A 26,198-nucleotide genomic window follows, 5' to 3' on the forward strand; every position below is an offset into this window, starting at 1 on the left:
TATATATATATATATATATATATATATATATATATATATATATTTATTTATTTATTTATTATTATTATTTTTTAATCTAGAAAACAGAAGCAAAGCACACTTCTTCAAAACCCAAATACTAGCCTATACTCAAGTACATTTTGAATGGAATGGAAATAATGGAAATGAATGGCTGAATGGAAATATAGGAGGGCTAAAGCGACTGTGCTGTTTTATAATTGTACTTTGTACTCTCGTTTCAGTGAGACATCATTCAGCTGATTTGTTGTGATCTTCGAAAAACTCACGAAATGTTCTCACAGCTGCTGCGGTTGTCAGGGAGCGGGGAATGACGCAAATTAAACAAAAATGCCCCAATTGCAACCAATTAAGATTAGAGTTAAAAAACATTTGGTATAAAGTTAAAGAAGATGCGAATACACATAAATTAGGGAAGTTTAATCACCAAAACAAGTGAGTATACCGAGAGTATGATCCTCAGAAGTTGTAATACCCAAACAGCTTGTGGAAAAAAGCAGGCATACTGAGTATACATGAGTATAGCAATGACTACACCACTGATCGTTGGTAAATTTTCCGCAAGATGACCATGTTGCAGTTTAGCTAAATTAATTTACTCCTCTTCCTGAAGTGACATTAAAACATTGTTTTCCAGCCGCAGCCGCGCTTCATTCTCAAAATGTATAGTTTGTCTAAAGTAATGTATACAAACTATATAGTATACTATAAGCATGGATACAATCAGCCAGTGCAGTCGTAGCTCCATAGTCAAAAGCGACATTTTGTGTCTGCCAGTTTGTGTACTTACGCAAGTTCCATTGGCATTTTCCCGCACGTTAATTCTGACCAATCGATAAGCAGTTTAGCAAATATGTTGAACAACATTTGGCCAATGAGTGATGTGGATGTGGTCACATGACTGCATTTTGGTTCTTTTCAACTAGTTCGGACCAAAGCCAGCAGTGTGGTGTGAAAAGGACCTAAAGACGGCAAAAAATGCTACAATGTATAATTTTTTGCCCTTGGTCCGGACCAAATGAAGCGAACTACAGATGTGAAAGCAAGACAGAAAGTACAAAAGAAGCAAACCCATTGCTTTACACTTTCAATAATCTGTATATACGGCATGTATAGCTCAAGGGTCAGGAAGAAGATAAGATTATCCTACATTATTATTTCTTTATGAGTTTTTTTTAAGATAAATGACGGAGTGGGCTATACTGTGCATTGGTTAGTTGCAAAGCTCCTTTTTAATTGATTTATTATAAATCCTGCAAGTTATGAAACAGATCAAGCCTCAGAATGCATCATCTAATCAGCCGTAAGATGTTATTTTGTTGAAAAAAAACACAGCACTGCGTCAAACGTAGTTGAGTTTGCACACACTGGCCACCGCTGCAGTGATATGTAAAGCGAGTGAGATGAGATTACTCATTCTGTGTCCAGAGAGGGTGTGCGTATGTAAATGCAGTGAAGCAGAACTCTCAGCAGCAGCTAAATGAGATATGTGCAAAAGAGATGGCACTATAGTTTAGCTTGCAGATGGCATCACTTCCTTTATTCTGCATTTAGACCTGAAACACTTGTAAACTTTTAGATGTTGCTAATATGGACCCTTTTCACAAGATGGTGCATTTTAAGGGATAGTTCACCCAAAAGTGAAACTCTGTCATCATTTATTCAACCTTCACAAGTCACAAACCTGTTTGGGTTTCTTTTTTTCTGTTGAACACATCCGATGTTGGAAAATGCTGGAAACCAGTAACCATTGAGTTTCATAGTATTTGTTTTTATTTCTAATGTCAATGGAGTTTCTGACATTCTTCAGAATATCTTCATTAGTGTTCAACAGAATGAAAGTTTGGAACCACTTGAAAGTGTGTAAATTATGAGTACGTTTTTGTTTTTGGGTGAACTATAGCTTTAACAGAATGTTTGATTTTAATTTAAACATATGCACATTTATAAAGCTATACTTTGTATTAGGACTGCACAATACATAGTTTCATCAGCGATATTACAATGTGATGTTTCGCAACAGTTACATCGCATGACATGTAATGATATACATGATACATTTGCATGTGTTTTTGTGGCCTGTGACTGTTTATTGATTTTTTGTATGAAGAATTCAGGCATAAGAAACTATACAGTTTGTAACTTTAATAATGATTAATTTTATTGAATCATTTTATTTTTATTGTTCAATTACTGTACATGAATACTGTTAGATTTTCTTTACTGTCTTTATCTATGTTTGTAGATTGTTTATACGATTTTTGCAGATGCAGTCCCACTGCAGAATCATCCCAATCAATATAAAATGACCAGTTCTTTCCAAAAAGAGATGTTCAAGTCACCTGGTAAAATTGTATTCATATCACAATATACAATTGAAGTCAGAATTATTAGCCCCCCTTTGAATTTTTTTTTTTTTTTTTTAAATATTTCCCAAATTATGTTTAACAGAGCAAGGAAATTTTCACAGTATGTCTGATAATATTTTTTCTTCTGGAGAAAGTCTTATTTGTTTTATTTCAGCTAGAATCAAAGAAGTTTTTACTTAAAAAAAAACATTTAAGGTCAAAATTATGAGCCCCTTTAAGCTATATATTTTTTCAATAGTTTACAGAACAAACCATCGTTATACAATAACTTGCCTAATTACCCTAACCTGCCTAGTTAACTTAATTAACCCAGTTAAGCCTTTAAATGTCACTTTAAGCTGTAAAGAAGTGTCTTAAAAAATATCTAGTAAAATATTATTTACTGTCATCATGGAAAAGATAAAATAAATCAGTTATTAGAAATGAATTGTATTATAACTAAAGTATTCAACTATTATGTCTCTCTGTTAAACAGAAATTGGGGAAAAAAACTTAACGGGGGGTCTAATAGTTCTGACTTCAACAGTATATTGCAGAATAACAAAATATCACATTGTTATATCATGCAGCCCATTTTTGTATAATATCATCTTTGCATCAAATTACAAAAACAATAATTAGTCAGTACTTATGCAAGATGTTTATAATACAGCATCTCTGAAACGGGACAGTAAATTTAACATCGTTCTCTCTTCTAGTTGCCATTATCAGTCTCTAACACATTTTTTTCCTTTTTCTAAAAGTGGTAACAGACCACTATTTTTTTTACATTTATTATTAGATATTTATTTTTCTTTTGTTATTTGAGCAATTTGGAATGCAAAAAAATGATACTTTCCCATTCACTGCATTCTAGGTTTACCCAACTGTGACGACTTTCGCTGCTGAGAAACCCAGAAATGTGAAAAGGGTCTACAGATGCTATGATATATACACAGTTGAAGCCAGAATTATTAGCCCCCCTGTATATTTTTTCCCCCGATTTCTGTTTAACGGCAAGATATTTTTTCAACACATTTCTAAACATAATAGTTTTAATAACTCATTTCTAATAACTGATTTATTTTATCTTTGCCATGATGACAGTAAATAATGTTTGACTAGATATTTTTCAAGATACAAGTATTCAGCTTAAAATGACATTTAAAGGCTTAACTAGGTTAATTATGCAAGTTTGAATAATTAGGCAAATCACTGTATAACAGTGGTTCTGCAGACTGTCAAAAAATTGCTTATGAGGGCTAATAATATTGACTTAAATTTTTATTTTTTTTTTATTAAAAACTGCTTTTATTCTAGCTGAAATAAAACAATCAGACTTTCTCCAGAAGAAAAAATATTAGAGGAAATATTGTGAAAAATTCCTTGCTCTGTTAAACATCATTTGGGAAATATTTGAAAACAGAAAATAATAATTTTGACTTCAACTGTACATGCAGATATGTTTGTCACAGGATGATGTGTGTAATGGTCCACAAATGAGCAAAAACATGTAACTAACCAGGTTCATGAGTTTGAGTCCCTCCAGCAGTTTACAGTTGCGGTTTTTCAGACGATGAGCCTCGTCGATCACAACACAGCGCCAGTTAATCTTCTTCAGCTCCGGACAGTCAGCCATTATCATTTCAAATGTAGTGATCACACCTTGAAACTTAAACTCGCCAGACATGATGTTTCCCTAAAGAAGCAAAGAGAAAGACAGGAATACATTGCATACTGTGGTTCCAGACATTTGATTTGGTAGCACTGCACATGGAACATTAATAATTGTGTTTGCTAGAATTACATGTTAAACAGTAGCTTAAAGGGATAGTTCACTTGAAAATGACAATTTACCCACTATTTACTCTCCCTCAAGTGGTTCCAAACCAGAAAAAGAAAACAAAAAAGATATTTTGAAGAAAGCTGAAAACCTGTAACCATTGACATCTATAGTAGAAAAAAACAAACACTATGGAGGTCAATGGTTACAGGTTTTGAGCTTTCTTCAAAATATCTTAGATATAATATGAATAGATATTTATTAAATATTATATGAATATTGTCACAATCACTAGTGATCCAGGATTGTAGATCGCTGGGAATCACTTTCACTCAGGACTACAAATATGTCAACATATGGACTAAAATTCCTGTCATGCACCACACACTCACACCTGTTCCGGTTTTCCGCTGATTGATAACACACACAGCTGAAGCTGTTCAGAACTGATTACAAAGACTTTAAAAGCAGCACAGACACACACACCAGTTGCTGAGTCTTGTTTATCTATGAGCACTTGTTTAGCCTAGCCGTGTTTTGACCCTTGCCCTGTGCTATCGTTTTGATTCATTGCTGCCTGTACCGTCCAATCGCCTGTTCTTTGACCCTGACTTTGGATTGCTCTGCATGTACCAGTTTGCTCCTGTGATTGACCTTTGCCTGTCTTACCATCCTCTGTTTGAATGAATACCGTATTTAAATCCTCAACTTCATTGTCAGCATCTCACATTACAAATATATAGAAAGATAGTCAGGTTTGGAACAAGTGAAGTAAGAGTAAATGACAGAATGTTCAGTTTTGTGTGAACCTTTTGTAAATAATGTAACACCTCATTTTTACTTTTGTAAGCCATGAAAACCACAAGTAACCTAACCTCACAACCATTGCCAAAACGTTTTACATTTTTCTAAAAACGTAGACAAGTTCAGTTCACCTTCAACATTTGTAAATAACATAATATCAATTGAAACAGAAACACCCCACATTTCTGTCAGTGCTTCCTGAAAGTGTTACTACAGTAAAATTATGCCAATATTTAATGATTCATAAAAAGAAAACTCAAAAAAGAAAAATACAACTATTTAGTCACAGTCTGGAACCCTGCATACAAGCATTTTTAAAGTGTTACCAGCAAAACCCCCTCACTGTGGCCAAATAAATGTAATGTAATGTAAGGTCAGACAAAAATGGCACTAAAATGATCCGAACGCCCAATATATTTAGCACAGGAAATGACCCTGAAAGGAATAGTGAATGAGTGTTTGGGGCACCTGCTCATCTCGGTGGTACATCTCGTACTGCAGGATCATCTGCCGGCTGATCTGGCTGCCGTGATAGACAATGACGTTCATTTCAGTCCAGTTGCGAAACTCTCTCTCCCAGTTGGTGATGGTGGACAGAGGGGCGATGATGAGGAAAGGCCCTCGGAGACCCATGAGGAAAATCTCATAGAGGAACGTGATGGACTGGATGGTTTTTCCCAGCCCCATCTCATCAGCCAAAATGCAGTTTTTCCTGCATCAATAGAAATAAAATGAAGTTACAGGAAACTAGATTTGTAATCTGTCCCATTTTTGGATGAAATTGACCACTAGCTCTCTCTGTCACACACACACACACACACACACACACACACACACACACACACACACACACACACACACACACACACACACACACACACACACATAAGCAAATATTTTTAGGAAATTACTTTATTAGGAAATATATATGTGTGTGTGTATATGAATATACATATATATACATATAAAAAACAACCATGCCACGTTCAAAGTCACTTAAATCACCTTTCTTCCCCATTCTGATGCTCGGTTTGAACTGCAGCAGATCGTCTTGACCATGTCTACATGCCTAAATGCATTGAGTTGCTGTCATGTGATTGACTGATTAGAAATTTGCGTTAACGAGAAGTTGGACAGGTGCACCTAATAAAGTGGACAATGACTGTATGTAACAAATATTGTATTTATGGATATAATCCATACACTTGTGTAAACAATTATATATCTTTTTTTTAAACTAATAAAAAAATTGATAATGTATTTCATATAATATGAAAATAAAGACTAATTTTAACTTTTTAGTTTTATTTTTAAACCATTGATAACAATTATTAAAAAAAAAATTAATTGCCCTGTGTCAGAGGAAATTAACTATCATTGATTGATTGCTTTTATAAGTGTTGATAGCCCTAAATGCAGCTAAATAAACATCTGAGATGAATTTAAAAAATTAAATAAACAGATAAATATTTTAATTTATTGAAGTGCTACTTCTATTTTAGATAAAAATCTATTTAAATAAAAAACCTTCATATCAATGTAATTATTATGAGCTTTAGTTTATTCTTAAATAAGTGACAATATACTTCCAAATAGGTTCAAATATTTACGCAGGCCCTAATATCTTCTTTTTTACCTGTTGTACCAGTTGAAAAGCAGCCAGTTCATTCCCTCTAACTGGTATTCTCGGAGCTGATTCCCATTCCTGTACTCTCTGGATTTCTCCAGTTTCTGCCACTGTTCTGGCAAAGGCCTTTCCTGTATTATTAAAAAAAATACAAAACAGCTGTCATTTTCTTTAAAATACATGCTGTACAGAAGAATAAACATGTTTTTAAACCGAGCTGAGCCACGTGATCATAATGCAAACATGCACACTGTATACTTGACCAATAAATCATGTCACGAGGAAACATCAATTCTATTTGAAGTAAAGGATTTACCACATGCTTCATTTCAGGAATTTTCTTGAGCTCTTCAAACTCTTTGATTTTTACAGGGTCGACATCTTCCTGAAGCTCCCAAGTGCTCTCTTCATATGACAAAGAGCACCATTTCACTAGGTAGTGTGTAACTTCCTGTTAATATGCAAACAAAGCCAACATTAAAAGACTGGCGCCACAAGTATTTATTATAGGTTTGTTTTCAAAAGACGATTTGAGTGGCGCCTCACCTCTCCCGTTTCTGTATCTGTGGTGATAGCAATCTCTAAAACCCGATCAACCTCAATATAATCTGGATTGAAAAGGTCTTCATCCGGCTGAGGAGAAAACAAAACAACACAAGTAGATTTAGGCATATAATAAGGCGCATATTGAGTAATGAGAGTAGTCTATGACAAAGACATTTGTTGACGTACAGGCCAAAAATGACCCAAGTACCATTTTAACATAAGGAAAAACGTTTTTTATCTATATTAAAACTAAAAAGGTCCTCAAATAAAATATTATTAAATACAATACAATGTTTTGCATAAGCGGATTTGATTAACATTGATAGTCCTACATGTAGCTATTTAAACAGCTAAAATAAATTGAGGGGTTTTTTTATCTTAAAGTTTGATGACTTTTACTTAAATGTCCCCAAAATTTGAAAAAATGTAATTCTCTATTTTCATATTTTCATGAAAGGTGTGCACATTTAGGGTACAACGGGTCAATTTTGAACATCATTTGACCTGCAAGCAATAACCCATTTTTACACCACAAAAACTACTAGCACACACATAATTTTAACCCAAGGCTTTTTCTGCGTCCTCGACGGCAGTTACGACGGATGTAGATGGTTACAATAGTTTGTTTAGCGTGACATATTTGCACGTGGGAGCATTCGCCATGTTGCCCCGACACACACACGCACGTCATGATTTTGCAGAGTTCGATGCGATCATGGATTAACATCTATGTTGATCCTGGAACATCATTTTTGTTTGAAAATGTAATCCATATCTATTCCCTACCCCTAAACCCAACCATAACTGTAAATTATTCCCAAAATCAGAGGAGAATAATAGTTAGATAACAATCATGTAGAAGTGCATTAACCCAACCGTAATCCTAAACTTACATACACTGTAAACGTATCCCTTAATGCTGATTGGACTGTTGCTCCAGGATCAACATAGATAGTACTCCAGGAACACGTCTTACTTGGTGAAATCAGGTCTACCTGGAACTCTACCTAAAAACTTTATAAAATGATGCATGTACTTTTAGGATTAGAAAATATACCCTTTACTTTATTTAAAAGCAAGTGTTGCCCATTAAACATTGATGAAATATTCCACACTAATGATGGAAAACCAAGATATTCAGAGAGTTTGTGATAAACATATGATTGTTTCTTTATGCAAAATAGATTTGAGGACTGAAATTTAATTTTGCTGCTTTATTATAGAGAGGTTTAGTGAAGGCGGGTCATTTTTGACCCAAAGGGCAAATGGTGTATACAGAATTCCAGGACGACAAGAGGGTTAAACTAAAGTGATACACATTCAGGAATTTTCAACATGCATTTCTGATTTTACACACTTACAATATTTAAAGGGATAGTGCACCCAAAAATGACAATTTCCTTACCATTATCTCACACTCAAGTGGTTGTAAAATCTCTTATTTCTTATGTAAAACACAAAGCAAGATTTATTCTAAAGAGGAGTCTAAATTGACATCCATAGTTGGAAAAACCTACATTTCCAACATAATTTAGTTCAACTTCCTTTGTGTTCAACAGAAGAAAGAAACTCACACAGGTTTGAAAAGAGTAGATGATGACTGAATTTTCAAGCAATCCCTTTAATGCATTTCACATCTATAACTTTAAAAGAGCTATAAAAAAAGCAGCCTGTTTTGGCAGACACACCTCGGTGAAAATGTGCTTCATTTGTGCCTGCTTGTTTCTGAAGCGCTTGATTTTTTGGTGAATGCGTGGGTCCTTCTCCAGCTCTTCCAAGGTCGCCCATTTACAGTGCAGATAGGAGCTGGCAAAGAGAAAAAGGCTTTTCAACATGACAACGTGCACTGAATGTGCTTCAGATCGTTCCTTTGGTTATCATGCATGTGTTTAAAATAGCATGTTGTTACAGTATGTCTTTATAATGTTTCTACATCAACATTTGGGTAAAACGTTCATTATACATTTCAATTCAAAATCAAGAAAGCTGTAAGAAATTGCATTGTGCAAAAACTAAACTAATCTCTTCTAAAAAAAAAAAAAAAAAAAAAAAAAAAAAAATCACTGGCAGAAATTTTCTGTACTGAACTAAAATCAAGCACATAATACTAAAATACTAAATAATTACTAAATAAAATACCTAAAATATTATATCAATTATTATTATGTTATTGTTATATGATTATTATCAGTTATTTATTGACTGTAGTAATTTGGTAAATAAAATATAAATAAATAAATAAATAAATACAATATAATACAATAAAATCTCATCCACATTATATATAATATAATATCCTCTTAAGGTCCAAGATGTTTTTTTCATGCATTTTTTATTTCTCTTCGCTATTTGGGCCTATTAGAACCTAATTAGAAAAAAAACTTAAGTTTCATCTTTTGATATGATCCACTTTTAGAGAAAAATGATGTCCATACATGTGAACTCGTGGTCCGAATTTACATAAAACACTTTTTCCTGAATGTTTTTAATGAATATTTAACATAGAACATTTTGTTTGAACTTGCTTTGACTATTAGAGAGTAAAAACAATTTTTTTCCCATTTTGGACAGTCAAAATATATTTCATATGCTGCAAAACAGTTGCAGGATGACAATGTATGTCTGTAACAAAATATAAAACATTCAAAGTGTTTTAAATAGCCACTTAAGAGCTAAAATGTGCTGTCCACGTATATGGACACTCAAGCCCTAGGAGGTTAAAATAAAATAAAATAAAATAAAATAAAATAAAATAAAATAAAATAATACAACATAATATAATATAATATAATATAAGCGACATGGTGGCTCAGTGGTTAATGCTGTCGCCTCACAGCAAGAAGGTTGCTGGTTCGAGCCTCGGCCAGTTGCAGTTTCTGTGTGGAGTTTGCATGTTCTCCCCGCGCTCGCGTGGGTTTCCTCCGGGTGCTCCGGTTTCCCCCACAGTCCAAAGACATGCGGTATGGGTGAATTGGGTGAGCTAAAATTGTCCGTAGTGTGTGTGTGAATGAGAGTGTATGGGTGTTTCCCAGGTATAGGTTGCAGCTGGAAGGGCCTCCACTGCATAAAACATGCTGGATAAGTTGGCGGTCCATTCCACTGTGTCGACCCCAGATTAATAAAGGGGCTAAGCCGAAAAATAATATAATATAATATAATATAATATAATATAATATAATATAATATAATATAATATAATATAATATAATATAATATAATATAATATAATATAATATAATATAACATATAACATAACATAACATAACATAACATAATATGATATGATATGATATGATATAATATAATATAATATAATATAATATAATATAATATAATATAATATAATATAATATAATATAATATAATATAATATAATATTACCAAATTGGCATCTGATCTTGCTTCTAATGTCTATAAGTAAATCATGTCATTTATCATAACATTGTTTATCTTATTTGTTTTTTGAGGTTAGAAGTGACCTGTAACCTGTTTCCTATTCCTCCTACTGCAATTTTCAGAATTACAGCAGAAAAAAAGTCTTGCTGTAAATTAAACTATTGTTAAAACAGTTAATTGTTTCATGAGCTAAAGTGTATTAGAGCTCTACCAGATGGATCGTTCAATGCATAAATGCTATTAAGTGTTTCATTAAACAATGAAGGCGAGATATGACAGTTTGACAAGCTGATTGTTCGAGCATTTCAAAAACACAAAAATGTAACAGCAGTTTGAGTGCCATGAGTTCACTTACAAATTTCTGTACTTTACGTAGAACTCCTCCATCTCTTCAGGTGGTTCATCGGGGGACATCTAATTGAAAATGAAAGATTAAAGTGTGAGTGACTTTCCATTCTACTAGTGTAACTTTCCAAATAGTGAGCAACTTTCCATCATCATCATCTTTAATGGATAATTTACTCACTGTATTTTTATACTATACTATATTTTATACCACCCACTCTTGCAAAACTGTTTAGTATGTACTAAAATGTACTTTATGAGTGTTTTTAAAGTATATATGCGCTATTAACCTAAATCACAGCAGCATCCATCTATGAAAGATGTAAGAAGTCAAACAATAATGCAGGTTGCATCAGATTGTGTTTTTTGTTTTTTCATTTTGAATTTGCAAACTGTTGTTCAATTTACTTACAAATCTGCCACTCATATACAATTCACCACACATATTAAACAGTGTGTTCTAATGTAAGGGTTAAATCAGGACGAAAAAAAGGCATACAAGCAATTCCATGCACGTCAACCTTGCCATTAAAAAAATTTAGATTTTACCACAATAGTGAAACCCTTTCTAAGTTGTTTGTGCAGGCTTGTGTTTTACAGTACTGTAAAATACTCAAAAATGTATCTGTCAATGTTTCCAAACTATTATATCTGATTTACCCAAGTCACACAAGTGCCAATTTTACATCAGTCACATCTATAATGGAGAGATGTCAAATAACGAAGCTTTTCCCTCATAAATGCAGAAATGCAACTCTTATCCTTTTGATTAGCATTGTTTCTTTTGGGTTGTGAGGTTAATTCATAGAATTCCTACAAAGTTTGTTGTAAACCAGGGGTGCCCAATACGTCAATCACAATCTATCTGTCGATCGCAAAGGTGGTGTGGCTAGATCGCATGGTATTAAAAAAAAAAACAGACGTTTTTAAAAAACCTCACTGAAATTTGTTGCTTGATTGACATACAGGACAGCTAGTCTGATATCTGACCTTTTCTGAAGCATAGGTAACCACGAATGTGCGTAAAACCGCGCCAATTTCACTAAGCGCTTTAGCAAAGTTGGCATGGTCAAGTCCAAATATTGTTTCACCATGATCATTTGGTACACTCTCAGAAAACAAAATGTACATGGTGGTACAAATAATGTTCCTTGAGGAACAGTTTCGTACCTTTGTAAAAGTTGTACATTATATAGTACAGAAAAGACCTCCTATGATACTGTTCTGTACCTTTTATGGTACAATTGAAATGAAGGTACACAATTGTTCATAAAACCTCCACCAACCCCTTCTTTATTACAATATCTATGAAAATAAATATGACTGAAAAAAAGAATATGTTTAAAGAAACTGATAAACATGAATTATTAAGATCTATACTACAAAACAACTGGTAAAATGAAAGTATAGGTATTGTAAACTAAACATTTAAGGCATTTTTAATAAACATTTGGTGAGTATTTTCTGATAAATACAGTTTCATTATTGAGATTTGCACCTTTTGGCGTTTGCGTTCCACTAAACACATGAGCTGGAAAAAGTCCTGCATATGCAAAGTGTTCATGCAGACATTTTAGTATTGTAAAACTAATCAAACATTGTGCACATCTCATTACAATTCTTTTGCATAATTCTATTTCTATTTTAAAATTAAGTAAATTAAATGAACTGTTAATTGATTACAAAGGAATTGTGTGAAAATTGGAGAAAATCTTTTATATTGTAGACGGGAGAATGTGTTTCTGGAACATTTTAGTGAAAAGTGTTGTGAAATGTTTAGCAAAAAATAGAGCTTTTGATTTATGTTGAAGTATTTTAATTCTTTATTGTAAATGGAAAAGGTGCATTTACACAAAAATAAACTTTAAAACATTGTTTAAAATGTATTTGATGTTTTATATTTATTGAAAATAAATTGACCCATTTTGGATTTAGCAAAATGCCCTTAAATAGTTCTTGAAGGAACACATTTGACACTGTTAAGGTACAAAGTGTCTTGTCACTGTAGTGGTACCTTCATGGATCAGATTTGTAACTTTGATTAAGCTACACTATTGCATCTGCAGGTTTTAAAAAACAAAAGTACATTTTGGTTTTTCATGGTACAATCATGTCCTTACAGGTACAAACTGCAATGGTACAAATGTGTTTCTTTGTCTTAAGGCAGAATTCTGTCCCATAAAAAGGTACTGTCTCAGTGACAAGGGTTTGTACCTTCTCTGGTACAACATCGTACCATTTTTTCTGAGAGTGTAGTGTGCTTGAGGCTGGCTATCAGTAGCTACTGTCCGGACTATGCTTCCCTGCCTGATTTCATTCAGTGCAAGTTATACCGCAGTCACGCAGTGTTTGACTTCACGCAAAGCGGCTTCCGGGTCTAAGCGCTTTATCAAACTGAATGGGGAGACTTAACAAATAGACTTAATAACTAGTAATAATAAATGTTTACAAAATGATGTAATACTTTCGAAAATCACGATCGCAAATAACGATAAATTGTTAAAAAATTGTTGTCTGTGATGCAGTCCAGAGACTGTTGTGTACACCATGATTTTATATAAAATTCACTTTAATGGTTGGACTCGGAAACAGTATTTCATACGTCACGACTTTACAAGAAGCGGATTGCACAATATGGGTTCATACAGTTATGCAAGGTACATCAATATATATTGTACAAATGCAGAATTCTCAGTTTGTTTATAAATAAAAATATGTTTTTCAGTCTTGTATAAGTTAGATCATTTTGACTTGCTCATTGTATGAGTAGCTCACATGCTGAAAAAGTGTGGGCACCCCTGTTGTATACTGTAAACCTGCAGATGTTTATTTTCATAAGTTAAAATATAAAAAATGTTTACCAACTAATCATTTTCTGATCCCATAACTCTGCGGTCAGTAGTTTTGAAAATGTTTCAATATAATGTTAACATACTTTCTCTGTGAATTTAGGTTTATGTTTTTACTTCAAATGTCACATACATAATGCTGAAATTCCTCGCAATTCTTCTAGATTATGATGTTTTTAATGTAAAAATCTTGATAATGGACCTGAGAGTTCATGACCCCTTTTACTGCAGTTTTTATAAGTGTAATCTGAACCCTTTACCTCTTTGTTGACCGTTCGCACTGAGAGGATTTTCTCAATGATATTAGCCTCGTCTTCAGGGGGTTCCTGGGGAAAAAAAGCAGATGGGATCATTCCAGTGAGTGTTAGCTCCGCCCCTTCAGAAGTAGGGCAGGTCTGTGGTGTGGCATAATGGCAGATGTTGCCACGGTTACCTCAGCCTGCCAAGCGAGGGTGGAGGAAGACATGGCGGCAATTCGGCCTGAGCCCAACACAGCAATGGTCTCCCCGTCATCGTCCACCACCTTGAAATCAAGATCTTCATTATATTTCCGCCGCTTCACTTGACGCCCTGATCTCCTCTTCTGCATAACGATAAAGAAAAGAGGAAAAGTCATTTCAAAATAGTTAGCATAAAAATACACTCCCTAAGACAGAAAGTGTGTACTTTAACTTCTGATTGAAAAAAATAATGATTTTTTTTTTTAATGATGGCAAGTTAAGATGATTTTTAAAAATATTTACACTAATCTAAAATCTGAACTTCAAATATACAGTATTTATTCATTTATTTTCATCTGCTTTTCTGGGGCCAGGTCACGGTGGTCTTAAGAGAGAACCCAAGACTTCCCTCTCCCCAGACTCTTCCTCTATTTCCTCCGGAGGGATCCCGAGGCATTCCCAGGCCAGCCAAGAGACATAATCCCTCCAGCATGTTCTGGGTCTTCCCCGAGGCTTCCTCTTGTTGGGACATACCTGGAACATCTCCCTAGGTAGGCATTCAGGAGGCATCTGAAAACAGTAATGCCCTCAACTGACTTCTCTCAATGTGGAGGAGCAGCAGCTCTTCTCCAAGATCCTCCCAGGTGACAGAGCTCCTCACCCTATCTATAAGAGTGTGCCCTACCACCATGGGACCCAAAGCTCATGACCATAGGAGAGAGTAGGAATGCAGATTGACCGGTAAATCGAAAGCTTTGGCTTTCGGCTCAGGTCCTTCTTCCCCACAACGGACTGGTACATCGACCGCATTACTGCTGCCAATGCACCAATCCACCTGTCAATCTCACGCTACAGCCTTTCCTCACTCGTGAACAAAAGGCCAAGATACCTGAACTCCTCCACCTGGGGTAAGGACTGTATATGGAAAAATATACAGTAATCTGAAAAAAATCTGTATACAGTAATACTACAAATTGATGATGTTGAAAAACTGTATGATTATAATTAATATTTAATATATATTTTTACATCTATATTTAATAATATATTTTTAGCATTCATATTTTTCTTCTTTTCTTTAATAAATGATGCCAAGTAGAGAAGATTATCAAAAATATATACAATAACTTGAAATCTGAATTTGAAGATATACTGTAATCTGAGAAAAACCTGTATTCAATAATACTAATAATAGATAATCATTTAAATTTTATTTTTTGATTCTGTCTATAATTTATCCATTAAAATTATGGAAAGATGATGATGATGATGATGATGATGATGATGATGATGATGATAATGTTGTTGGCAAATTGTTGATGTTGAAAAACTTTATAATAATATACATTTTTTATATACAACTTCATATATTTATATATTTTTTTCTGTAATAAATGATGGCAAGTAAAGATGATTATCAAAAAAATGCAATAATTTGAAATCTGAATTTGAAAATATACAGTAATCTGAACAAAAAAACATAAAATAAAATGATGATGATGTTGACAAATTGATGATGTTAAAAAACTTTTTTATATACAACTTGAAATCTGAATTTGAAAATGTCTAGTAATCTGAAAAGAAAACTGCATGCAATAATACTAATAATAGATAATATTTTTTTTTATTCTGTCTATAATTTATCCATTAAAAAATTATGGAAAAAATGATGATGATGATGTTGATTAATTGATCATGTTGAAAAACTTTAAATTATTATTAAATTAAATATTATTTAATTATTCATTTATTCATTCATTCATTCATTCATTTATTCATTCATCTTCCTTCCGCTTAGTTCCTTATTTATTAGGGGTAGCTAGCTTTATTTAATTATAATTAAATTAATATAAAAACTATTGCATTATTACAAAGTGACATATAGCAAAATTGTTATTGTAGCAATTAAAATTTAGGTGGAAAAAATGCTGACAAGACAGTGCAGTTGTTTTTACTTCAAATAAAATTTAGGTACAAAGTCACTACAATTAAGGTCAGTAAAGCAAGAAAAAGCAAGAAAAGGACAAGCAGAGTTAATATACAATTTACAAAAGATGTACAAAAGAAAAATACACTTGTAACAAAACAAATACGGGTTGATAACCAGTATGTAAACAATATTGTGCATACCTAATTTAATTAATTGATAAAGTGATAACCTGACCCTGCGCACTGTTTTAAACCAGCAAAAAAATGTTTAACCCGTGAAATATTCCTTTAAAATACAAATGAAATCAAAACTAGCCATATTGATTTTGTGAGCTTAAATTGCTAGTTTTGTAGTAAAAAATTAATCTGTGCACGTCATGTTTCCAGTTTCCAGTTTGTTTCCAGTTAAATTCTCAGATTATGTCTGTCTGAGGTATTGGGCCTGGCTAACATACTTAACCACCCCCCTCCAACCATTAGTTTTGTCAAAAAACAGAAATGATGAGGAGGACGTGTCTGTCTAAAGGCTGATTTATACTTCTGCGTCAAGTGCACGCGTATGCTACGGCGCTGCCTACGCGTGGACGCATAAAAATGTAATGTGTACGTGTAGCGCAAGCTCTGTGATTGGTCAGCTTGGTAGCGCTGACGAGTGTGGGAGGAGGTGAGAGCCGCGCGAGCGTGATGCATTGGGTGTTTGTGTGGAGTCCCGTGAAGGAGCTCCGGATGGAGACTGCTATTTTGTGTTTACCTTATGATTAAAGTTGTTACATGTCCGCCGGTTCCCACCTCAAAATGAGCGAATTTGAGCCACTTGTACATTAAGGTAGCGTTCAGAAAAAACAAAACACCAGTGAAAGAACTCGACACCGAGATACATAGACACCTACTGCTGGCTAGTGTTTTGGAAGTGTATTGCAGAGCAACAGAAACAGCGTGCAGAAGTATAAATGCACGGCTACGTGCAAGGCTTGCACCGTAAGTCACTTTAATGTCACTTTGATCACTTGATGCAGAAGTATAAACCAGGCTTTTCTCTCCCAAAACCCTTTTCCCAATCTTTCTAGATGACATGCCTCATTTACTACATCCAATCAGCTCGCATCAGAAAAACAAGCCACGCCCACTGTTTTCTCATTTACTATTCCATTTCTCTAGGAACTGCATCACAATATGAAAAAAAAAACAACGATTGCAGTAGCCAGTTCATGCAAACTTCAAATGCAGAACTTAATGTGAAGGATTGTGTATTTGCGCAAATACACAGCACGATGCACCAGTATTAGTGGGTTTGAGGAGAACTCACAGTGTTATCCATAGGGTCGGTGCTTTCCTCCCCGCCGGTGGCGAGCGTGCTGAGAGAGGCTGTGTCATCACTCTCCACCATCTCCAGCACTGCATCACTTTTCCTCTTCCCCTTCTTCTTCTTCTCCGGAGGCATGGCACCCTGCTCTCTGCATAACACAAGCACAAAACATTTCTAAAAGCCATCTCACTTCCACAGTTTTGCACAGGTTGACAAATCTTAGAGAAAACCACCCTAGGGCTTGCTTGACTGACAAATATCAGGGTATATAATGGCACCAAAAATGACATCTGCTGCAGACGCTTCCATGTTTTTAAATGGACAAATTTCAGGAACGGCACAAAATCATATCATTCCAATGCTTTCTGTTAGAGAGACCACAATAAAGAAATTTGTAGTGCTTCCTACAATGAAGGCATAAACTTTGAGGCCTGATGGTTTTTAAAAGCTGTAATGGCTTGGATTTTTGTAACGTGCTGTTGAAGTCAAAATTATTAGCCCTCAGTGATTTTGTTTTTTTCAAATATTTCCCAAATTATGTTCAACAGAGCAAGGAATTTTTCATAGTATCTTCCGAAGAAAGTCTTATTTGTTTTATTTTGGCTAGAATAAAAACAGTTTTATTTCATTTTAAAACCATTTTAAGGTCAGTATCATGGCCTCTTAAGCATTATTTTTTATTGTTTGCAGAACAAACCATCATTATACAATGACTTGCCTAATTTGTCAGGATTCTGCCACTTCGCTCTTTTAATTCTTGTTTTGGTGGCAGATTCCAGACACTAGTCCTGTCTTGTCTTGTATGTCGTGCTTAAGTTTTCTCAGGCCGGGCACTCATCCCGTTTTGGTCGGTGTCTGTTGTGGTTGTTCCACCCTCCTTGTTAAGCCATTATTTGTTTATTCAGTTCACCTGTTTGTTTGTTAATTCTTTCTCTTTATAGTCTCCTCTTGTCTACTGTTCTGTGCCAGTTTGTCATCTTTCTTTCTAGTATCAAGTCTTGTCTAGTCATGTCCAGTCCTGTCCAGCCCTGCTCTTCCCTGCCAGCCCATTCAAGTTTGTTTGTTTATTTTTTGGTTTTGGCAATGTTTTCCCCCTTGGGGTGTTTTTTGTTGTGTTTTTGTTTTATTTTACAATAAACCCATCTTTTTGTCCCTGTAATTGAGTCCTTGCTCCTTTCCCCAACCTAAAGCCTTGACAAAATTACCCTAACTTGCCTAATTAAGTTAAGCTAGTTAAGCCTTTACATGTCACTTTAAGCTGTATAGAAGCGTCTTGAAAAATATCTAGTCAGATATTATTTACTGTCATCATGGCAAAGATAAAATAAATCAGTTATTAGCAATGAGTTATTAAAACTATTATGCTTAGAAATGTGCTGAAAAAAACTTTGCGTAAAAAAAAATTGGGGAAATAAATATACAGGGGGCTAATAATTCAAGAGGGCTAATAATTTTGACTTCATCTGTAAATGGATACATCTTTATTTCTCCATATATCAAAGAAAAGTAGCCTTCATGAGCTCGCAGAATTAATGTTTTGACCCTGGATTCATATTAGAAACCCTTAAGTACCTATAGAGCATTCACCTTGCAACGCCTACAAATCCCAGTCTCATATTTCAGCCAATCAAGGAATGAAAAGGTCTGTGATTGAGCTAGGCGAGAACAGCACTGAGACAATATGTGCAAAACTGAGACAATACATGCAAAATTGCGTTCAAAGGATGCAAATTACTGAAAAGAGACTAAAAATGATTTACTTGCAAAAAGCTAGTTTGCTTCCTTTTCAAAACGTCTAGCACCAAGTGTGTTAAATACACCTGTTATTATTATGGTGTTATTATAAAGCACACATAGCCCTGTAGCACCAAAAAACTTGTAGCACCAAGTGTGTTAAATATACCTGTTATATAACTGATAGTGAACATTACTGGTTGCAACACACAAAAAGAAAACAACCCAGGCTCATTCTGAAAACGTACCGCTAAATACATTTCTGGAGAGCACCAAATACGTACCCAGGAGGTAAGTTTTTTTTTGCAGTTTTTGTTTTCATGAATCCAACAGAGGCCGCTGTGTACTCTTTTTAAGATCTCAAATATCTTTCTCGAGTGCCATTCGTGCCTGCTGTTCTCACATAAATCCACCAGAGGCCGCTGTTGACTGACTGACTGACTGACCGATCAACTGACCCACCCTCCTCCTTTCCTAAACCCAACCAATAGTGTTTTCAAAAGCACTGATTTTTGTTTGTAAAATTGAGATGTGTGCATTAAGGCTGCACAATATTAAAAAAATCTAACATTCGATATTTTTTTATTCTGCGATATATATTGCACTAGATGAGTTGAAACTGTTTGGAAAGCATTTATAATTTTAGATTGATTTGGATGATTCTGTAGGGAAGTGCATAAAATATAATAAACAATCTACAAGCATAGATAAATCTGCAATATCAATATATATATATATATATATATATATATACAAATTAGATAAACAGCATGCTATTGTTTTCCCGAGGAGTCAAACTGTATTCAGGTATACAAGTAATTGAATAATCAAATGTCAAATAATACTACATAGTCATAGTTTTATAAACAATTCAATAAAATCAATAGTTATTAATTTGTCAAAGTTACAAATAGTAAACATTTTTTTATGCCTGAATGCTTTTAAAACCCTCAGTCACAGGCCTGAGTAAACACTTGCTAAATGATGAATTATAATTCAGACACAACATTGTGTATACGATGTGACTATTGTGAATAATCACATTGCGATATGGGTGTCAACCTACATTGGTCTTACTGTTCGGTTACGATTATCATGTCATCGATTCGGTTCAATTCGATGTCTCGGTGCATCACGGTGCATCACGGTGCATTTGCAATGCTTTCCATACACAATTTGATATTTTACTTAGCAACACAATAATTCATCTATTAAAATGTATAATTTATAAGTATATACACATTTGTTATTTGTAATACATATGTACTATACCTTTAATTGTACCTCCTCAAAGAAAACACTCTTTTTGAATGTATCAATGAAAACTAAAGTACATGCGCAGAACAACATAAGCATTTATAGCAAATAAACAAATGTAAACATTAAATATTATCCTGCTTGCTTTTTGAGCATTGTTGAGGAAGTTCTTAAACGCCTATGATTGATCACGCGCTCAACAGCAAAGGCTACGATTGGCAGTTAGCGTGGCCCTGGTGCTGTTCAGCAAACAGTGACACAGACACGGTTGTTAAACAGCCACGGAGATCAGCTGATCCATTATAGAGGGCGACAAGGTGGAAAAAACACTTGTGTCTAGATCCACAAGTAACGTTATTTTTGTAACAGCCGAGAGAGAGGATAAAACGTTACCTTACGAACATGTCAGCAGGTCAAAGAGGCCAGAGAGAGAGAGAGAAAGAGAGAGAGAGAGAGAGAGAGAGAGAGAGAGAGAGAGAGAGAGAGAGAGAGAGAGAGAGAGAGAGAGAGAGATAAAGAGAGAGAGAGAGTTTACAGCTTTCAATATTTCCTAGCTGGGTTATGATGTACTTCCCTGTCAGTGAAAGGTGATCCAGCAAACTCACAAGCAGATTCTGCACAGTTATCTGCTTTTTAAGTAGTTGGAGTATTTTTATTACCCGCAGTCTCCCCCCTCGTCAAGGTAAGCTTACGCCATATAACGCATATGAGATATGTGACGTTAGTACATAACCGGTTAGTATTATTACTGAAACCAAAACCAAATTGTCTGCAAGAAACAATGAATTTTGACACCCCTACAGCCCTGCATTCTCCAAAAGCTGAATAAATAAGCTTTCCATTGATGTATGGTTTGTTAAGATAGGACAATGTTTGATTGAGATCTGAGAATTAAAATAAATCTAAACATCAGGAAAATCATTTTAAAAGTTGTCCAAATTACGCTTTACACTCTTAGCAATGCACATTAATATTACAAAATGTATGTATGACATGTCTTAATATTCTAATGATTTTAGCAAAAAACTAAAATCTGTCAGTTTGACCCATAAAATGAATTGGCAAAATATTTAGGGATGCACGATATATCGGCAGCCATATCGTTATCGGCCGATAAACGCTATTTTTAATCTAATCGTTCCGATATCAAAATTAGGCCGATATCTTTAGGCCGATAGATTATGTAATTGTACAGAACTGACTGCCTCGCACATGTGTGGGCGAAACTTGTTCAGACTTGTCTATGACAGAGCTTTCCTCATATTGTTTACTCCTTCAAAGTCCGTCCTTTCTTTGTGTGGCATTGCTGTGCATTAATAACTCATGTAACCATGTTCCTTATCATTGTAGATATGTTTGATAGAGTGTCATTGTGTATTTTGGTTTGAATCACCTCAGGAAAAATATTACATGTGTAAACATAATAGCAGCAATGCAAATGTGCTGAACAACTCGTTGGGTTGTTTTTAATCTAATATGATTATTTGTTATCATCAACGCGTTGCTTGCCATGTGTTGTTCATGTAAGATTGTATTCGGTGTGATCGGCATATTCATATTGAATATAACGAGCGCACGTGAGGGCTATCACCGCGCAGTCACACAGTGATCTGACAGCCTTCACAACAGCAGGGGGAAGAGGTGTGCCAGTCACTGAATCCAGCATAGGGGTTCTCAACTCACCGCCACATTCTGTCTTTATATTCTGCACTGTGTTTGTCATAAAGTCATCTGTGCTCAATGCTCAGGTGTTGTATCAAAATCTGACTCCGAGGACAAATCTGACTCCGCTTCACATGACGTCACACAGCACCTGCAGTTAAACTCACAGCGGTTTATCATAAACTTTTTTCATCGATAATTTTTCCTGCAATTGACAGCAAGAAAGATGGAAAAAAATCCGTAATTTAACGGTTAAAATACAGTAAAAATAAACCGTAAAATAATGGCCGTTAAATTACAGAAATTTACCAGAAATTTTAATTTAAGGAAATTTCTGTAAATTAATGTCTGTTATTTTACAGTACATTTCTGTAATTTAACAGCCGTTATTTTACGGTTTATTTCAGACACCCCAGCTGCCGGAAATAAACCGTAAAATTACAGATTTTTTTTAGTGTGGCTCTGAACTTTCAAAACACCTCTCAAAATGCCTTTTCGGACATTACATATTTGTACATGTGTACATTACTGAAACATGTTTTATTGAAGAACATTTGAACATTAGTTTCAGTTCTTAGTTCTTTTATTTTAATCTTACTTAAAATATATTTATTTTACTTGTTTGTAATTAAGTCCCATTTTGGTATTTATCCTAACAGTTTTATGCAACAGTCAAGTTGCATGTTAATTTGCTATGGCGAAGAAAAGGAAGCAATTTATTTTTGACATGCTGATTTATGTGAAATCGTGAACATGGGTCTACATAATCACCTTGCATTTTTAGAATTTTTGCTTTTTTTTGCTTTGAGTAGGCTATTCAGTTCAAAAAATATTTGAAATATTTATATTTATTGGCCTATATACATTTATTGGCCTATATACATTTATTGGCCTATATACATTTATTGGCCTATATACATTTATTGGCATATATATATATTATAGATATATATATATATATATATATAGGCCTCCAAAGTCTTAAGAGTTATCAGTTATTGATATTGGCCCAAAAATCCATATCGGTGCATCCCTAAAAATTTTGCCACAATACACCTGTCACGATCACCAGCGATCATACTCCCAAGATCGCTGGATCTCACACACATTCACATGGACTACAACTTATGGACTACATATTCAGTCATGCCAAACACACACCTGCTCCAAGTCTCCACTGATTGGACTCCCACAGCTGATGCTGCTTCTGGACTGATTACACACACTACTTTAGCAGCACACACACTCACTTCCTGACCGAGTCTTGTTTATCTGTAAAGTGACAATTCAACGCGTTTCCCTTAGTCTTGTTTCTCCGTGTTTTGACCTTTGCCATGTTTGTCTGTTTGTCCCTGTTCACTGCCTGCCTTTCGACCTCTCGCCTGTTATAGTGACTACGATTCTGGATTTGCCTTTATTCATCTGTTTGCACCTGTGTTGACCCTTGCTTGCCTGACTACCGAATAAACCTGCACTTGGATCCTAACGTTGTCTCTGTCACTCCCCGTGTTACAATACGTGTGTAACACAAGACTGGATCTGTGCTTTAGAATATATTCATAAGATACTCAAACAGAATACAGTTGTTTTAAATTGTAATGTCTTATGACCAACTTACTTTGGCTTCCTCCCTCTTTTGGAGGGCGTGTGTGTCGCACTGTTTTTAGTCAGCGTTTTCACCTTCACATCTTGACCTTTCTTGACCTTTTTGACCTCTTTTTGGGCTTTTGCATCCCTCTTCTTTTGATCCTTTTGTTCCTTTGCTGCCTTCGTCTTTCTTGGAAGAATCTCCTTCCCTTCCTTTTGCTCCCTTCTCTTTGGTTTGGCGTTGCTCTGTCCATCTTCGTACCACTCTGATTCTTTCTTGTCTTTTTTCCTCCGTTTCTTCTTCACCTTGGTCCCGCCCCCTCCATCATCCTCCTCGTTGTTTATCATTGAAGGCCGGAGACTGTGGCTGCTGACCGCAGGCCCAGAGTGCTTTGGGTGAGCCATGCAGTGATTGGGCGGCCCACCGATGATTCGTAGTTGTTCTTTGCCCAAGTGGCCGATGGGAAATGTAGTTTGTGCGTTTTGGTCAGAGGCATTCGAGGCAGCAGCGGATGGAGTGTGCTTTAGTACATAGGATGCAGACATCTGGAAAAAAAACGACAGAGTTTGATTAGAATTGGTTTTCGTTTTCAGCTAAGACCATTCCATCAAGGCATTCAATTCACATTTAAACATTACATATCACAAAATACTGACAAAATCCTCAATTTAATAAACTGCACAAAATATTCAATTCAATTCATTCATTCATTTTCCTTCGGCTTAGTCCCTTATTTCTCAGGTGTCGCCACAGCAGAATGAACCGCCAACTATTCTGGCATATGTTTTACGCAGCGGATGCCCATCCAGCCGTAACCCAGTACTGGGAAACACCCATATACTTTGCATTCACAAACACACTCATACACTACGGCCAATTTCCTTTACCCAATTCACCAAAAGACCAATTGTCTTTGGACTGTGGGGGGAAACAGGAGCACCCAGAGGAAATCCACACCAACACAGGGAGAACATGCAAAAGGCCCAGCTGGGACTCGAACCAGCGACCTTCTTGTTGTGAGGCTACAGTGCTAACCACTGAGCCACCATGCTGCCTCAATTCTATTCAAGTCAAGTTTATTTGTGTAGTGTTTTTCGTGATAATCATTACAATCAATATCAGAAAAGTTAAGGTTATTAGCAGTGGTGGAAAGAGTACTGAAAAATCATACTCAAGTAAAAGTACCATTACTTGCCCAATAATGTAGTACGAGGTAAAGTATCTGTTGGAAAATGACTCAAAGTATGAGTATGTTTATCTTTTTTTTTTCATATTTATTTTGTGTTGTCACTTGTCACTTTATGTACACTGGAAGCTTCTGTAGCCAAAACAAATTCCTTGTGTGTGTGTGAAGCACACTTGGCAATAAAACTGATTCTGATAAAAAGTAGATCTTTCAAAAGAACTCAAGAGAAGTGAGTATTAGACTGTGAAAGGCTGATGTGTTTAGATGCAATTTGTGAGTGTGTGTGAAAACGTAACATTCTGAAGTGCATTTAGTTATTGTTTAAGGCCATTTGGCGATTTCAGTCATCATACAGTAAACATCCTTCATCTTCTCATCAGTGAGGTCTCTCAATTATTGCATGTAAAGATTTTGGACATCTTCTTGGACACTTTTAATGCTTCCAAGCGGTTTGCTGCATTTATAGAGCGCCCATGTCTTGAGTTTGATCAGTATGATGTGATTTAGTTTCTATGTGCGATTTGATTGGACAAGAATGGCTGACTGCAGTTTGAAGGAAAATAGTGGAGTAAAAGTACCGATATAGCACTAAAAATGTACTCAAGGGAAAGTAAAAGTAAACATTTTTAAAACTACGTAGTACATTACAATTCCTGAGAAAAACTACTCGATTACACTAATTTGAGTATTTGTAATTTGTTACTTTACACCACAGTCATTAGTTAGCTACCATAACTTTATTAGTTACTAATAACTTTAACTAATTAACTAGTAACTAATATATTTTAACAGTTAAAGTAATTGTATATAAACATAGTTAACCTGCAGTTATATAGTATATAGGTGATCTCTATGTGTCATTGTTAAATGAAGTGTATCTGTGTATGATGTGTTGTCCTAAAGATTACCTAATGTAGTTCAGGTTTGGCCAGAAAAATATTTGCTGATTATGAACATAACATGTTTATAGGGTAAGAATATATACATAATTTGTATGTTTAACTAATATTTTCTACAGGATCTTACATAATGCAATAACTTGTGAAAAATCTGGTTTATTGGTTTTACATTAGTTAGATTAGATTAGATTTAACTTTATTGTCATTACACATGTACAAGTACAAGGCAACAAAATGCAGTTTAGGTCTAACCAGGAGTGCAATAGCAGTGCAGGATACAGGTATAAGTTCTAAAGTGCAATTATAGAAAAACAATGGTGATATTTACAGATGGATGTACTATGAACATTATATACAGGTTGTATTAGAGATGAACAGAGATTAACAATAGATGAATATATGTACTAGTTGTTATTAATAATCAGAAGTGTGCAGCTAGATATGGACATAATTACAAATGTATATGTACAGTGGGTATGTA

General features: G+C 34.9%; 1 protein-coding gene across 4 annotated transcripts in view; it reads right to left on the reverse strand.

Moving 5' to 3' along the window:
* Positions 1–26,198, reverse strand: part of chd6 (chromodomain helicase DNA binding protein 6) — an 85,711-nt gene that overhangs the window by 35,377 nt on the left and 24,136 nt on the right. For all 4 annotated transcript variants that reach the window (XM_056460531.1, XM_056460530.1, XM_056460533.1 and 1 more), the window contains exons 3-13: positions 23,663–24,177; positions 17,392–17,539; positions 14,150–14,299; positions 13,977–14,042; positions 10,878–10,936; positions 8,815–8,932; positions 7,127–7,213; positions 6,897–7,031; positions 6,590–6,711; positions 5,422–5,665; positions 3,889–4,065 (exon numbers count right to left, since the gene is read on the reverse strand). In XM_056460531.1, coding sequence (XP_056316506.1) covers positions 3,889–4,065; positions 5,422–5,665; positions 6,590–6,711; positions 6,897–7,031; positions 7,127–7,213; positions 8,815–8,932; positions 10,878–10,936; positions 13,977–14,042; positions 14,150–14,299; positions 17,392–17,539; positions 23,663–24,177 — 1,821 coding nt within the window. The remainder of the gene's footprint in view (positions 1–3,888; positions 4,066–5,421; positions 5,666–6,589; positions 6,712–6,896; positions 7,032–7,126; positions 7,214–8,814; positions 8,933–10,877; positions 10,937–13,976; positions 14,043–14,149; positions 14,300–17,391; positions 17,540–23,662; positions 24,178–26,198) is intronic.

This window comes from Danio aesculapii, chromosome 6, assembly GCF_903798145.1.
Source record: "Danio aesculapii chromosome 6, fDanAes4.1, whole genome shotgun sequence".
NCBI lineage: Eukaryota > Metazoa > Chordata > Actinopteri > Cypriniformes > Danionidae > Danio > Danio aesculapii.